This window comes from Oryza glaberrima, chromosome 3, assembly GCF_000147395.1.
Source record: "Oryza glaberrima chromosome 3, OglaRS2, whole genome shotgun sequence".
NCBI lineage: Eukaryota > Viridiplantae > Streptophyta > Magnoliopsida > Poales > Poaceae > Oryza > Oryza glaberrima.
The window spans coordinates 4,216,695-4,233,500 of NC_068328.1; the positions used below are offsets into that span (position 1 = coordinate 4,216,695).

Below are 16,806 nucleotides of genomic sequence, written 5' to 3' on the forward strand. Positions count from 1 at the left end.
CCGGCGAGCTTCTTCCTCCACCGCCGCCGGCCTCTGCACCGGCGGCGACGAGCCGGAGAGAGCCAGCGTCTCTCATAAAAGGAGATTAAAAGTTACTACCTCCGTTTCAGATTATAAAACTTTTTAACATTACTCACATTCATATAAATGTTAATAAATGCCTGGATTCATTGACATATATGAATGCTAGAAAGTTTTATAATATAAAGCGGAGGAAGTACTATATAAGACAACGAGAGTAGCAGCTTTAGGTTCGCGAATATTTATATCAAAATCTATGGAGAATTTGGCTTCTCTAGCTATCCTGTTGGATAGATTCGAGGCCGACTTCACCTCACAAGAGAAGGAATTAATCAACTAAACAGGAATTAATTATTAAAGATGGAGTTGTTTAACCAGCAACACTGTGTCAACTCCCTGTACAATTAAGTACTAATCAGTAATCACCTGTACTAGTTGTTACTGATTACAGTATTACTAGCTACGTGGTACATACTGTCACTGAGATGCTGGGAGCCTGACAAAAAAAAACAGAGCAATCGCTTAAAAAAAAAAACTCCAGTGCATCGTTTTTGTCTGTAATATCCTAGTGGTAACTTGGCAAGAGTGATCAGTGAGTGAGTAGATTCTCCTTATCGCCTCGTAGCTCACGGTGGTTGGAGCGTTCAGATCAACGTCAACTGTCTGTTTCTCTGAATTTGTTGGAGTAAACCGGAGATATATATATCCCCTCCTAAACCTAAATGTGGTCGTTGCGAATGAAAGGATTATTAGCATAGGATGAGTTGTTGGAGAAAGACTGCATTGGAATCAAAAGCCAAAGTACAGCAGTTGTGCCCTCCATTTCTTCGCAATACTGCAGTGTAGGACAGAAACGGAGTTCTTTTTTTTTTCTTTTTGAAAGTTCAGTTTCATCAAGTGATTACTTAAGTAGTAGTACTAGCATACTGTATATATTAGGTTTTATTGAGTGGGATTAATTTGATTTGACAGTGTGACAGCTAAAAGTAAGTACCCCTCCGTCCCAAAAAAAAAAAAATCAATCCCAAAATGCGTGTCCAGATTCATAGCTAGAGTTTGCCTTTTTTTTAACAGAGTAGTACTCCCTCCATCCCAAAATGTTTGACGCCGTTGACTTTTTTAAAAATGTTTGATCGTTCGTCTTATTCAAAAAATTTAAGTAATTATTAATTCTTTTTCTATCATTTGATTTATTGTTAAATATACTTTTATGTATACATATAGTTTTACACATTTCACAAAAGTTTTTGAATAAGACGAACGGTCAAACATGTTTAAAAAAGTCAATGGCGTCAAATATTTAGGGAAGGAGGGAGTAGTATATTGTACAATAAGAGTCATCTCAAAATTAGACGGATACATTATATATAAATTTTGAAATATATATACAAGCGTTGTGAAAATATAATGTTATCTAAAAATAAAAATTGAATACTAATATTAAAGAGTGTGTAATTTCATTGCCAAATTTTTAAATGGACAGATTTTAAAACTAAAGGACAGCAAATTTTCTCGGCCGACAAACACCGGACACTAAAAAGGGGAGGGAGTACGATGGACATGGACATCTGAGAACCGGAAAGATCATATTTACTCTCATTTGTTCAAATTTGTCATGAACAGTAGGTTGGCCGTGCTACTGAAATAATTGATTCGGCCATGATTTCGCAATCAATCTTGAACGGCAGCCAGGAGCTAAGCCATGAGAGTTGAGACCCACTGACTACTGTAGCTTAAAGCTACTCCCTCCGTCCAAAAAAAGACTCAATTCCTGGGTTTTCGTGTCCTACTTTTGACTGTCCGTCTTATATGATTTTTTTTCATGATTAGTATTTTCATTGTTGTTAGATGATAAAATATGAATAATACTTTATGTGTGATTTATCTTTTTAAATTTTTTCATATTTTTTAAATAAGACGGACGGTCAAACGTTAGACACGGAAACCCAAGAATTGAGTTATTTTGGGACGGAGGGAGTAGTAAGCTACTGCTCTTCTGCCAATCAAAATGGCACACATTTATGCAGGCAGGCAAAGTATCCATCCATCCGAGGACCACAGGGGAAACATTGGAAATGTTTCGAAGGACAGGAAAGATTGCTACGGATAGCACTAGCAGATGAATGAGAGATGGAGGGGAAATGTTTGGTAGCGAGCATGTTCTTGGTTTATCGCTTCACTGCGCAATAAGTTTGGTATCGTTTGGAACGCATGAATTTCATAGGGATTATCCTGAAAACGTCGTCACTTGAAAGTGGCTATGATTGAGACATTTTTATAAAAATTATGTGTTCTAAATTAGTAGCAGTTGTGCGAGTGAGTGATTTATGACTGATCGGATATACTCCCTGAATTTCATAATTAAATATGTTTTGTTTTTGTTTTCATCATTTGTTTAAGTCTAATTAAGCTTATTACAAAATATAGTAGGGATGTGCTTCTATGCTCTGCAAAAAAAAAAAAACTTGCACGAAAGTTAAAGCTAATCAGCGGCTATGATTAAAAGGGAGATTAGCACTTAATTATCATTAGCGAGGGGTAATTTTGTCCAAAGATTTTCGAACCCATATCCAGCCCAGTCCATCTGAAGCGATCCCCACATTCTACCAGTCCACCACGGCGCTGCTCCTTAACCGCACCGCCGCGCCGATTTTCACCTTGCCATCGCTGCTCTGCCCTCTTCTTCAGTTAAAAGGATACCCGAGCAGGTATGGCCTGAGTGACAGTAAATTCAGTTTTAGCCTTAACTTGTCTCCTCAAAGATTTGCCTTCAAGTTACAGAACAGAGTCAATGCCTTATTGCTGCAACCCGACTTGCAAATTTGGTTGTACATATACACATCTGGAACAAGCTTCATATTTACAAGCACCATGAAAACCTCATATGCAGTCTCAGCGCTGCCACTTTTCAATAGAATCGAGAGAATGGCATTCGCAATAGGTGACGATGGTTGGGCAGCGCAGCCGACGCGCGGGTTGTGGAGGAGTGATGGCAGCGCCGACGGTGGCGGAGGGAGGCAGGAAGCGGCGTGGGGAGGGAACCGGGCGGCAAGGCGGCGTTGCGAGGGGAAGAAGAAGGCAGAGCAGCGGCAGCAAGGCGAAAATCGGCGCGGCGGTGCGGTTGAGGAGCGGCGCCGTGATAGACTGGTAGGGGTGGGGATCGGACTGGGCTGGATATGGGCTCGAAAATCTTTGGACGAAATTACTCCTCGCTAATGATAATTAAGTACTAATCTCCCTTTTAATCACAGCCACTGATTAGCTTTAACTTTCGTGCAAGTTTTTTTTTCGGAGCAACAAATTAATTTCATTAAAACCATAACTGAATTTTTAGAGCATACTATTTGTTTAGTGTTAAATTTTTGTCTATTTTTTCTATAAATTTAATCAAACCTTTTAAAAGAAGTTTAACTTAAGTTAAAATCAAAACATTATATATCTATACTCCTTTTAAAAGAAGACAATGATGGTGACGGTGAATCTGTCCCCACCAACTGTTGTATGGAGTTTTTTTTAACCAATTACCCCTTCATGGTTTTTACCATGTACTACTTCATGTGCTCTAATATTACAAAAGTTCTTTTATATATAATTCTATCTATTTCATTCCTGTAATACAAGGTTATGATACAAAGACATCAGCAAGGACAAAATTATTAAAAAACATCACAATTAATTTGTTCTAAACAATATTAACGCAGAGATAATTTATTTTTAATCCGTAGCAAAGCATGGGTATTTAGCTGGTATTCAAAAATAGAGGGAGTATGTGGGAAATGTGGCACATGCCGACATGCGGTACAATCCAATGATATGATTGCTAAAACTAAATTGCAATTGCTATAGGATGAACATGCATATCTCTTGCACAAATACGTCGCTACAAATTCTTAGTAGCATGTGCTTATAACTATCCTATAACCTTTATCTGCTTTTGGAAGTTCCTATCACCCATATCTAGATTTATAAGTACTTTTTGGTGACAGATTCCCTAATAGTTCTTTCTCATCCTGTCTGGACAAAAACTGGTTGAGAAAAAGTATGCTACATCTCTGCACTTTCGCCGTGTACTGACTGGTTTTGATTTTTCCTGGCTCTGAACTCTGAAGTTTAGAGACGACGGTCGTCACGTATCAGAAACTGTTGCTTTCCCAACTGCTGCCGTTCCAAACAGGAAATGATAGATCACTTGCCACATTGTCTGTAGTCTTAAAGAAACAATTAAAAGTTGTAGATAATTAATTAGGCTTGTGACTGCAATTTTTCTAAGCTTATGAATGCTCTCGGTTGTAGTCGTCCTCCTCTGTCGGCAAAGCATGGCATAAATTCGCCATTATCTTGTGGCATGACATGACAGCAGCTTATCAATTCTGAAAAAATGGCATGACATGACTGTATACTGATATTAGAAAACATTATGGCCATGATTAGTTCAAAAAAAAAAAAATCACGCTATCACATCAAATGGTTGGACACATGTATAGAGTATTAAATATAGGAAAAAAACCAATTACACAGATTGCGTGTAAATTGTGAGACGAATCTTTTAAGTCTAATTGCGCAATGATTTAACAATGTGGTGCTACAGTAAACATTTACTAATGACGGATTAATTAGGCTTAATAAATTTATCTCGTAGTTTCCTGGCGGAATCTGTAATTTATTTTGTTATTAGACTATGTTTAATACTTTAAATATATGTCCGTATATCCGATGTGACAACTAAACCTAAAAATTTTCCCCAGCTAAACAAGGCCTATGTTGGTAATTGCTACTACCTCCTTCAAAAACAGTTTTACTTTTCTACACAAATATGGATGGTCACATCCAGGTTTTTTAGAACAATAAAGATTTATTTAGAGGGAGGTAGTACTTACCAGCCGTCCATGTATCATATATATAGGTAGTATGATTGTGAGAAATAAACAAAAGAACATTTCTTTTTTTTTACAAAGTATGATATTCCTTCTATTCCTATAAATATTATGTACATATAGTTGTTATATCAATAATAAGTTAATAAGATCAAAGAGTTATCGTTGGTCTATGTTCTTTAAACGTTTGTTAGGACCATATTCACAGGTACATGAGCGTGCGTGTGTATCTTTCGTGTAATGAATATGTAATGAATATGGATGCTTTAAAATAGGTGTACTCTACAGTATAGTTTGTACGTGCGTGAAGGTGCAAACCGGCATCAGCTTTGGAGTGCAGGTGGTGTTAATCGTCCACGGTCGGTAACTAACGCCTCGATTAGTCAAAAAGTTTGCACGGACAATCCGCTCACTGTAGCTAAACACTTAGCGCTTTGTTGTCATTGATGACATCCAAAATCACCTAATCAATTTTAAAAAAAATTTATATATAAAAAAAATACTCCCTCCATCCTATAATATAAGGGATTTTGAGTTTCTATTTGCACTGTTTTACCACTTATCTTATTCAAAAAATTTTAGAATTATTATTTATTTTTTTACTTACTTTATTATCCAAAGTACTTCAAGTACAACTTTTTATTTTTTATATTTGCACAAATTTTTTAAATAAGATGAGTGATTAAACAGTGTAAACAAAAACTTAAAATCCCTTATATTATGGGACGAAGGTTACTATCAACACATATGTAGTACCAATCACCATGTGAGACCGTGCAACTGTGCAAAAATTATTTTTGTTTTTTTCAAACACAAATGTAATGTAATGGCAAAGGCTCGTAATTAGAGGGTGTTTCCAGGGGCAAAAGCGGGAGGGCGCTCACCCAAGCGGAAAGCGACACGGCACCACTTGAGAGAAGGACACCGGCCGTGCGAGCGCGGGGCCCCACCGTCAGATTCCGCGGGGCCCCGCATCTCGATGTCCACGTAGCGCAAGCAGCCGCCCCCGGCGCGGGTGTTATTATATGTTCACCGGAATCTCTAGCCACCCGGGGTGGGACCCACCGGTGGGGCCCGGTGGAAGTGGACGCCACGTGAGGCGGGTAAGGAAGGGGAGCCGGTGAGGAATCCGCGGGAACAGCGACAGCGCCGCCAGGCGCGAGGAGATTCCACCGTTCGATCGACCGTTTGTGGACACGTGTCGACCACCGAGACGAGCTGAGGCTGCTCAAGCTTGACACGATCACTAATTTGATAAAAAAAAATGTGTCACGTAGTACACGTAAAGTGTGAACGTGTGGTACGCTTTGATTAGGAATTGAGTGTAATGACACATGATTAGCAGGAAATTAGTGTTTTTTTGTGCTGAAGGGTTAAACAGTGGAATGATTAATTTGTGGTAATTACGATAGTATAAACAAATGACTTGAATATTATAAATACACTTAGGTTAGCAAATTATGGCATGCTTAAAAGTTTTGTAAATTGTTTATTAAACTGATGCTAACGCTTAAACTATGTGTATAGGGGGGTAAAAAAGCCGTGGCGATGGTTCGTGTTAAGCAAAGTAGCTTTTGACTATGCATATCTGCACCTAAATTATTTTCCTATTCTGCCGTTGGAGTCATCATGCTGCCTCTTGGAACGGGAGATAGTATCATGCAAAACTTCGGAATGGGAATTCAGCTCATTGTTCAATGCCTTATTTTAAATTTTGTTTTGAGATGTTTTCCTTCGATGTTAATTAATCACGGTTAATGGGGAAAAGTTAATAATTTTTAACACGCCGCTAAAGTATGATTCCACCATTTTAGGAGGACTTGCCCTAACTCTTCTATGTAGGTCCACCAAAACTACGACCTTTGGATTGAAATGGCTTATAACTCAAAGAGCCTGTTCGGTAGTTCTATTTGGCCGCCAGCTGCTACAGTGAAATGCATAGAAGATCAATAGTAGCAGCTGCAGCTGCAGCGGCTGTGCAGCTGCTATATAGGGCTACCGAACAGGCCCAAAGTTTTTAATGTATAAGGTCCTCCAAACCTACAATATTTATTTGAAATCTATATGGTCCATCAAACCATTGTTATCATTCAAAATGGTTATAACTTAGCAACTTTATGCTTAGGATCCGTCAAACTTAGCAACTCTGTATGTTCATGATTTATGAAACCTATAGCATCAATTCAAAACAGTTACAAACTCAACTACCCTCATGTACCGTAGGATCACCGAACCAATGGAGTCTGTTTGAAATAGCTACAAATCAAACCCCTTACCTGTGGAGTTCACCAAACCTCCATCTTCAGTTGGAAACAACTCTAACGTACTTAATACCTCTTATATGTGTTCGAAACGGCTACAACTCAATGCCAATTTTATAGGGTCCACCAAAACTACGACATCGGTTTAACATTTTTTTATATAAATGTTAATGCTCTAAACTCATGGTGGGAGACCTCCCCTAACTTATATTGAGTTTCACTTTTTTTTTGCGAGCAGAGTTTTGTGCATATCTTTTCACATATATACTTATTTAAGATGTGAAGGAAAGATGGACAACTCAATTTATCAATGTGGTTACGATTTGACATATTGTGGTATGCCTAGTCCTAGAAAGTGGACAAACAATAATTGCAAAATGTTTTTATAGCAAACATATATTGTTCTGAGGAGAAAAAAGGGGGTCCTGTGGAGGTATATTACAAACAGTACAAACCTCTATGGGGAAAGCACATGTGCATGATTGGTCATGTCTCATGTGGGTAGTTTCTTAAAGCGATTTTGCATGACAGAAAACAGCTTGAAGTAGGGTTCATGCCACACACACAAAAAAAAAGACACATAATATTCTTTTGTTTTGAGCCAATGTCGTATGACATAAACCGGCTTCCAATGAAAGTTGACGTGAAAATTAAATTAATAGAACAGCCAGAAGAAGCATGGTTTTGCTTGGCTAATGCTGATCAGGGAATCTGTCCTGACCAATTGTAATCCTTGGAACTCTTAATATGGTAGTATTCTAACCAAGGCCAGATCAATGATGCTTAAACAAATTAGGGAGAAGATTAAACTTTAAAGCAAGCAGCAGCGATTAGTGGCGAGCACGATGCATATGGCCATCGGTATACAGTGGCATATCACAAAAAGCTCAATAATACTGTGTGTCGGATCGTGATGCAAATGCTTCTTGGGCCCAAAAAAGGGGAAATTAATCAATCGTGGTTTGACAAAATGATTTAAATTTCTAACCTGAAGGCCTTAAGCATTATTGGTCTTCTACCTGATGACCATGAACATGCATGACGATTAATTCTTCGCCGTTGAAAAGGCCCTAATTAAGCATATATTGACGATTTCAATATAATCAGGAACATGTATTGAATATACATGTACACGGCCAATTATTTCTGTATAATTATGTTGGATAAATATTTCCAATCAGAAAACATCTCTAGTTGTTACAAAGTACTGCCTCTATTGTTTCACAAACAATTTGTCTATTGTTTCAGACATTGACTACTACATTTTTTATACGATTGGACAAACCAAAACACCTATGGCTTTGCAGCAATAATTGGCCTTATATGTATACATGGAGAAGACGATGGAGAAAGTAGTAGTAGAGAGTACGTTTACATCCAACTACATGGTTCTGGGTCCTGCCAGAATGGACGCATTGGTCCCTGGGCTATATATCTCTCTTTCAAAGGCATCCAAATCTATCAATTTGGATGATATGCTGCATGGAGCTAATTAAGCTAGCATGCAAACCTGATAAGCTAGCTATATATGCTTCTGCTTTGAGGAGAGTGCATGAAATGCAACTCATGCTACTGTTTTTTTTTTGTTTCTTTGGTTTTTTTTAACAGCATTGCTATACGAATGATAGCTACTGTCGATGGAATATAGGTCTTTAGCTAGAGTTAGATGGTTAATTAGGACAATATAGTGTGATTATATGTAGTTCTAGCTACTATGTGGGATAATTTATTGTCAACTAGGGACAAGATTAATGCTCAATCTATTTTGGGCACCACATTCAGATTCCATTAAGAAAAAAAAACTACCTGTATTCAAGCAGAAACTTTTTTTTTTACGGTAAGTTCCTTTTCTAGAAAATGTGTCCATGACACATTTAGGCGTAATGGCTAACAAAAAGTGTACAGCAAATCAACAAAACACTAAGCTAACAATAGATGGTCAAACTTGTGTATGTAACATATTTAGTATGTAATCATTTTTTCCAACTATATACAAATTAAAGTCCTAGGGCTTACGGGAAAAAAGTGCCTGAGATATATGTATGTATCTCTATAAGAAAAATTGTGCTCATTTATGTTTCAAATTATACTACTAATATTTCTAAACTCCAAAATGTGTCTCATATGAAAAAAAAATGTGATTCCAACAACATCCATATTTCTAAAAATCACATAAAAATGTGATTTCCTATGGAAAAGAAAAATGTGATTCCTAACCCGCATCACCCGAATGGTAGAATAATCATTTTTTAATTATATAAAAACCCCTCAGATTTCTTTCCCACATAAAAACAACCGATATGTAACATATTTTTGTTTTTTAGAAAAAGAAACTGGTTTATACCTTCTTTTAGGAAAAAAATGAATATCTTGTCGATGTTTTCTAATATGGTTTGTTGAGTATATTTGAAGTAAACCAAACCATTGAGACGAATGATTCCAAGTTTTTATGGATTAAAGCCTTTATTTGCCCATAAAAGTTTACATGTTCTCTTATTTGCCCCTGATTGTATTAATGGTGTGCGGGTTCAGCCATGTGTAAGAGATACCAGGGGCAAGTAAGGAATCCCAAGAATTTGCCAATAGCAACTAAGGAATCATCCAATTTTTTTTGTAACTATGGTTGTAACGTTTTGTCACGCTATCCATAGCATTAGGCATCTAACTTGACATTAGAGCTGAAGTTTTTGTTTGCTACTACTCCTTACTTCTTATTTTTGCTAGACCGCGCTCTATGCCATTTTTTTTTGCTAAGCTATGATTTTACTTTCGTGATGTTCTTATTCTCACCAAACTATAATCTACCATCGTGATGCGTATATCAATTAAAATACAACTTCACATGTTGCTTGTCCAATAATACGTAAGTTGAGGGGTTCTTGTTTTCTTAATTGGTTGCAAGCGTATTCTCTTCATCAGATTTATACCAAGATAAAATTTGCCCTCCTTCTTTAGTGACCGACAATGCCATAGAGGTGCTGTTGGTGAATGTAGCCGGAGGAAGCATGCCGTAGTAGTCTAGTAGAGGGAGGCACACGAAAGTGTGCATGAGGCGGCGTCAAGGATGGGAAGGTGGTGTATATAAGGGGGGAGAATTAGGATTGATGAATGGGTATCTAGCGGTCCAAAAGTTGGCTTCTTAATGAAAAAAGGTGCTCAAGATATATATTATATCCCTATAAGAAAAGGTTGTGTTAATTTGTATTTTAATTACTCCATTCAAAATGTATTATGCTATGAAGAAAATGTGATCCCCAACCCATATTCATACTAAAATGTGATCCCCAACCCATATTCATACTTCTAGACTCATATAAAAATGTGACTACCTATTAAAAGAATTTCTTGTAGAAAAGAAAATGTGATTACCAATGTTAGCACCGGAGGGTAGACCAACATATTTTTGAACATATATACAAAGCCCTAGAATTTCTTTTCCGCAATAAAACCAACCAACACTCATCACATTTTGTTTTTCCCCTTTCAAAACCATTCATTTTTCCAATTTGGTTTCCTTGAGAACTTTGAAGGGAAGTGAGCCATTGAGGTTGTTGATTTCAATTTTCATGGCCAAATGATGATTGTTGCAACGTTTTATCATGCTATATGTATATAATTATATATTTAATTTGACATTGAACGTTGTCCAGGAAGTGGTGTTTTCAATGGTGCACGGGTGAGTAACACGTACGAATCGGCCCTAACTTTGTTTTGTTCTTACTTTTAGTAGGTGGTAGCACGAGCGGTGCGGTGAGAGGAAACGAATGGTAGGATAGGAAGGTGTAGGGGGTGCACGATGCTAATGTAGGAAATTGAGTTTAGCCGTGTATAGAAAGGGAGAAAAACATAAAACTTTAGCTAAAGATCAAATCACAAAATCAGCTTTTAAATATAAAAAAATTATCAGACACCTATTATTCCATTCTTCTTTTAGCAAAGTTTATACTATTCTTAATTGTGGGCTCACTCAAAAATGTTGATTTCAAGTTGGGAAAAAGAACATGTGATTCCCAACAGCAGCAGCAGCAGCACGTGGGCATAAGGGTAATTTTTTTCCCAAACCTCAATATGTCCTTGGGAATTTCTTTTCAACACCAAAACCAACCAACACCCAACGCATCATTTTCCTTACCTTTTCTTTTCTCCCCTCTCTCCCTTCTTTTTCTTGCCTCCCCCCTCCTCTCCTTTTTATGTTTTTTTTTCCCATTTTTTCTTCCGTGGATTCCCATGGCCACCGCAGTGAACTCTCGGCCGCCGCCACCGCCACCGCCGCCGCCGCCGCCGCATGCCCTCCCCGCCGTGACCACCCGCCGCCGCGGCTCCTCCTCCTCTTCGCCGGCGGCGGCGAAGGCTTCGGTGTTCTTGTCCGCTCCTCGGTTAGTCTACCCACTCTATCCTTGTTTCTTGCTTCTGGTTATCCCCGGAGCAAATAATGAAACCGTTTTACCCCCATCTTGTTTGATGTTGCTCTTCACCTCGAGCTTGATCCATGGTGAGAGCGCGGAGAGATAGGAAAGCTTTGAATTAATTTTTTGGGGTTTTGTTTTGTTTTTTTTTTTTGTTTTTTGGTTCTTGTGGTTGTTTTTGTGGAGGTTTATTGGGTGCTTTAGTGGTGAGTAGTAACCACTTTTGGCTATTTGGCGATCAACCTGGAGTTGTTGCTGATTATTTTCTGTGTTTTTTTTTCTTCTTTCTTTGGATTTCTTGCAGGGAGTTGCTGCTTGTTCTTTGCAGCCTCTTGGTGGTTGCTGTGCTGTTCGTCTCGTCGGCGGCGGCGGCGGCGGCGGCGGCGGCGGAGGATGGTGCGGAGGGGAGTGATGGCGACCTCGGCGGCTGCCTCGGTTTCCGGGATGGCTGCGCGGACCGGAGCGCCCTGTGCTTCTCGCCCTCGGCGGTTGAGTCCATGCTTGCAAGCGAGGATGATGGAGTCAAGGAGATGGATTTGGTGGTGTCGAGAGACTGGGGACCACCACCACCACCGTCGTTGGGCTTCCGGTTGCCCGGCCACCGCGGCGTGGTGACGTGCTCGTCGGCGGCGGACGCGCTGATCACCTCCCGGAATGGGGTGGGACGGGAGGATGGTGGTGAGAGGTGGTATAATGTGGCGTCGTGCCAGGCGCCCCTTGTGCCTGACAATTGGATGCGGGCGATGGCCGGCGCGACGCCGGAGCTGGATGCCGCGGATGCCAGCACCGATGGCATTTTCGGTTCGTCGTCGTTGGATGTTGAGATTAGCCCGCCGGTGTTGGATTGGGGGAAGAGTAGCTTGTATGTGGCTTCCATGGCCACCCTGACCGTGGTGAATTTGAACAATGACAGCGCCTTGCGCGTGTACGAGCCGTTCAGTACCGACCCGCAGTTTTATGTGTATGGTTATGATGATCTGGTGCTGCAGCCTAGAGAGAATGCATCAGTCACCTTCATATTCTTGCCGAAGTTGCTGGGCTCTTCATCGGCGCATTTGGTTTTGCAGACGAATTTCGGTGGGTTCATTATACAGGCTAAGGGCATGGCTGTCAGATCACCTTATCAGTTGGAGCCACTAGCTGGGATGGATGTCATAACAGGTGGACGGCTGGAGAGGAACTTGTCGATATTCAACCCTTTTGATGATTCTCTCTATGTCGAGGAAGTGGCTGTTTGGATGTCTTCATTCCAGGGCACAAAACAATCTTCTCATATAGTTTGTCAGTTAGGCCCTTTTGACGAGTCGTTGGAGTTTACTTCTTTGAGTAGCAACTGGTATACAGCAAGTAGTACTGAATTTGGATTGCCGATGATCCATATCAGGCCTAGTGAGCAATGGGAGGTGCTTCCTACACAAAGCAGCACTGTTGTAGAGTTAAAACTGCAACCTCTTTCAGAAGGAATGGTGTTCGGTGCTATCTGCATGAAATTACGCAATTGCACATCTGATAGAGTAGACACTGTTGTTATACCTATGGAGTTAGAGGTGCGTGCACGTACCTACTATGAACCCACTAACTTAGTTTCGGTCACATTTGAGCGTGTATCATCTTGTGCTGGAGTTGGGTCAATTATTTCCCTTTCTTTAAGGAATGAGGGAACAAAGTTACTGAGGATTGTAAGGGTAACTGAGGATAACAGGGATGGATCAAATAATTTTGAGGTTAAGTACCTGAATGGACTGATACTCTTTCCTGATACTGTAACAGATATAGCGCTGATAAAATATACTTCAGTTCCAACGGATAACTCATTTGACAACTGCAATATAGTGGTAGAAACGAACAGTTCTGTTGGTAGTTCAATCCTGATACCCTGCCGAGATGTGATATCTGCAACTCTTTCTTATACGGCTAGCGCTGTTACTGAATCTGATGGGCCATTTTCTGAAGATGAGTTATCTGCTAACTCAAGGACAGGATCTTTGGGCAGCATTGTAGAAGTAAAAGGCCTGCAACGCATGAAGGTATTCCCTTTTGCATTGTTGAGTTTGCCAATAAGTAGCCTATGTTGTCTAAGTTGATCTTATATTGTTGTTCTATCAGCATTGGACTTCGAGTTTTGTTTTCCCTTGTTTAACATAACTTCTCCAAATTATGTACTTAGTGCATATGAATATGATATAGGAAGCTGATAATGGTAGCACCTTTCATGCTTCGGCGCTGTTTCGTTATATTTTCAGTCCCACAAAGCTCATCCTTTGTCGATTTGCTGTTCCTATGATATCTTAATCAGCAGGAAGCGGCATCATTTAGAATCTCCTGGGCATTATTTTTTAGAAAAGAATCTATTTTTCATTAATGGGAATAAGCTTATTGTTTTCTATTGTGTGCTGGTTACATCATTAAGGAAAATATTTCTGATGCATTGATTCAAGTTACCAATGGTCCTATATTTGCATTATGGCCTAAATTGGTATGATCTTGAGATAGATACCTGTATCTGGATAATATCTTCGTGATCACTTCGATGCACTTATACAATGAATTGATCATATAACTATGTTGTGCATATCAAAATGGAACACTAAGACGGTATTCTTAAACATTTCTCCACTTGAATTTCTTGTTGTGCTTATATAATTAAAAAGAATTGATTTCTTATCTCAAGCACCTTTTCACTTACAAAATTTTCCCTGTTAGTCTTCTCATGTTCTTTTTTTTTTAATTGCAGCCAACAATTACAAGGGCATATAAAGCTGATGATACAGTACTTAGAAGATGGAGATCTCATGGTACAAAAACTGGGATTTCTGTTCTCACAGATCAAAAAATGCTGTTTCCTATTGTCCAAGTTGGATCACAGTTTTCTAAATGGATAACCGTCCATAACCCAAGCCTAGAGCATGCATCCATGCAACTGGTTCTGAATTCTGAGGAAATTATTGGTCAGTGCAAAACTATAAATGATGCATGTGAACATACATTCTCGAGCAGGTCCCCTGAAGTTGACTCAACAGAGACTAGATTTGGCTTCTCATTAAGTGGTGCAGCAATCACTGAGGCCAGTGTTGGTCCTTTGGAGAGTGCTTTACTTGGTCCTATCATCTTCCGTCCATCAAATCAGTGCATGTGGTCAAGCATGGTGTTGATCAGAAGCAATATTTCAGGCATGGAGTGGCTGCCTCTTCAAGCACATGGCGGACGGCAATCTATTGTCCTTCTGGAGGAATCTGAACCTGTTTGGAAGCTAGAGTTTAACCTCATTTCCGATATTCAGAATAAGTCAGCATTGTCTAAATCAGAGTTCACCAGCCCTTTGTGCGGTCAACATTTGTCGAAAGAAATACATGTCAAAAATAGCGGTGACCTTCCTCTTCAAGTGACAAAGGTTAAAATCTCTGGAGCTGATTGTGCTGTGGATGGATTTTCGGTAGATAACTGCAAGGGATTTAGCTTAGCGCCAAGTGAATCAATAAGAATGCTTGTTTCTTTTAAAGCTGACTTCTCTTCAGCTATGGTTCAGAGAGATCTTGAATTGGCTATGACTACCGGGATTTTCATAATCCCTATGACTGCAAACATTCCTGTTTGTATGCTTGACCAGTGCAGAAAGTCGTACCTCAGATCCATCCATTGGAAAACATTGATATTCCTTTTTGGAACTGTATCCGTGTTTGTTCTGGTGTTCGCGAGAGGTGTCCCAACTTCTTTGTCAGGGGGCTCTCAAGATTGCTATATCAAGATTCATGATGGGAAAGGTACCATCGACAAGCCTGTTAAGCCCTCTTTCCTTCAGTGTAGCAGCAAAACTTCCAGGTAAAATTTAGACTAATGCTGGCCGCTCTCGCATTCTTTGAATTTTACATGGTTTATAATTCGGTATGGTTATGCCTATGTAAACAGGTCAACAAGGGAGCACAAAAGAGACAAAGAAACTCATAAATACCCTGCGGATATTCATAATAGCCCCAAGAGGACAGAAGACAAGAACAATGCAGATGAACAACTGAATACAACTTCAACTATGTCTCTGCCCCCTAGTAATACTGTGGAAGACAAGGTATCAATTGAAGCTCCAGAAACTAGTGGAAATCTAACCATCAGAGTTGCTAGAGACAAAGGGAAGAGAAGAAAGAGGAAAGTCGGTGGCGCAGGACTCGCAGCAAAGTTTGAGGTTTCTAGCAGCCACAGTGGGAATTCGACACCGTCTTCGCCATTGTCACCTAGTTCAACCCCAAAACAAAGCTGGTCTTTCTCTGGCACACCATCAGAACTGAAGCACAGCAGTAAACTTGAGAATGGATCTGACATTGAGGCAAGGCCACCATCTGCTAGGAATAACCATGAGAAGAGTTCTTGGTTGCAAACTGCTAAAGAGCAACCTGCTCCACCACCTTCAGTAACATCAGGAAATCCATCGCCGTCGCCATCGCCTTCACCTGCTGCACCAACCAATGCATGGCGCTCGCCATTGTTGTCCTCGCCTTCCCCGATCGCGCCTCGTTCTCGCGCTCCTGGATCCAACCTGATGAAAGATAAGGCTGTGAAGAGAACCGAGGGCGCCGCGACGACGACAACAACGAGGAAGAAAGACTTCACATATGACATCTGGGGGGACCATTTCTCCGGCCATCTGCTGGGGAAGGCAAGGGAGGTGGCGCCGCCATGCTACAAGATGTTTGCTGCTTCTGAAGGCGCCTCCAATAGCTTCTTCGCGAGGGAGCCCCAGGCCCTGGTGACGAAGCCGCCATCTCCATCTCCATCTTCATCTTCATCTTCTTCGCCTCCGGTGACCCGCGGCCGCGGGTCGCTGCCGTCCGATGTAGCATCTGGTTATGGAATAAATTAAGAAGTTTGAAACATTTCGGCCCTGGCTCTCCTCTGCATCATCCTGCATTCATCTGCTCTGCTCTGCCGTTCTGCTAACCATGCATGCCCTAACTTCTTCAGTAGCTTAAAACTTGCAAAGGCTAAAGAAAATCGAAGCAGGCTAAAGCTAACTTTTTTACCTCAGTACTGATGGCTACATGTTTAATCTGATAGTCACATTCAACAAAACTGAATTTTTTACTGAATTTCCGCTCTACTAGAACATTCCTCTGCTCTGCCATTCTGCTAACCTACACTAACTTCTTCAGAAAGATTAAAATTTGAAAAGGCCAAAGAAAATCGAAGCAGGGCTAAAGTTAACTTTTTTTTTCATCTCAGTACTACTTGCATTGTTTAATCTGACAGCCAGAA

The 16,806-nt window shown here is 40.1% G+C and overlaps 1 protein-coding gene across 1 annotated transcript; it reads left to right on the top strand.

The window, feature by feature from the left end:
- Positions 1-11,224: 11,224 nt before the first annotated feature.
- LOC127768951 (uncharacterized) lies at positions 11,225-16,598 on the top strand. Its single transcript, XM_052294620.1, has 4 exons — positions 11,225-11,532; positions 11,867-13,589; positions 14,297-15,381; positions 15,469-16,598. The coding sequence occupies exons 1-4, from the start codon at positions 11,225-11,227 to the stop codon at positions 16,412-16,414; spliced, it is 4,062 nt and encodes a 1,353-aa protein (XP_052150580.1). The 3' UTR covers positions 16,415-16,598.
- Positions 16,599-16,806: the final 208 nt, after the last annotated feature.

Excerpts from the sequence above, each read along its gene's own strand:
- LOC127768951 (XM_052294620.1), top strand. The coding sequence starts at position 11,225 with ATGTCCTTGGGAATTTCTTTTCAACACCAAAACCAACCAACACCCAAC. Across the intron at positions 11,533-11,866 it reads GTGTTCTTGTCCGCTCCTCG|GGAGTTGCTGCTTGTTCTTT; the intron begins GTTAGTCTACCC and ends GATTTCTTGCAG. Across the intron at positions 13,590-14,296 it reads AAGGCCTGCAACGCATGAAG|CCAACAATTACAAGGGCATA; the intron begins GTATTCCCTTTT and ends TTTTAATTGCAG.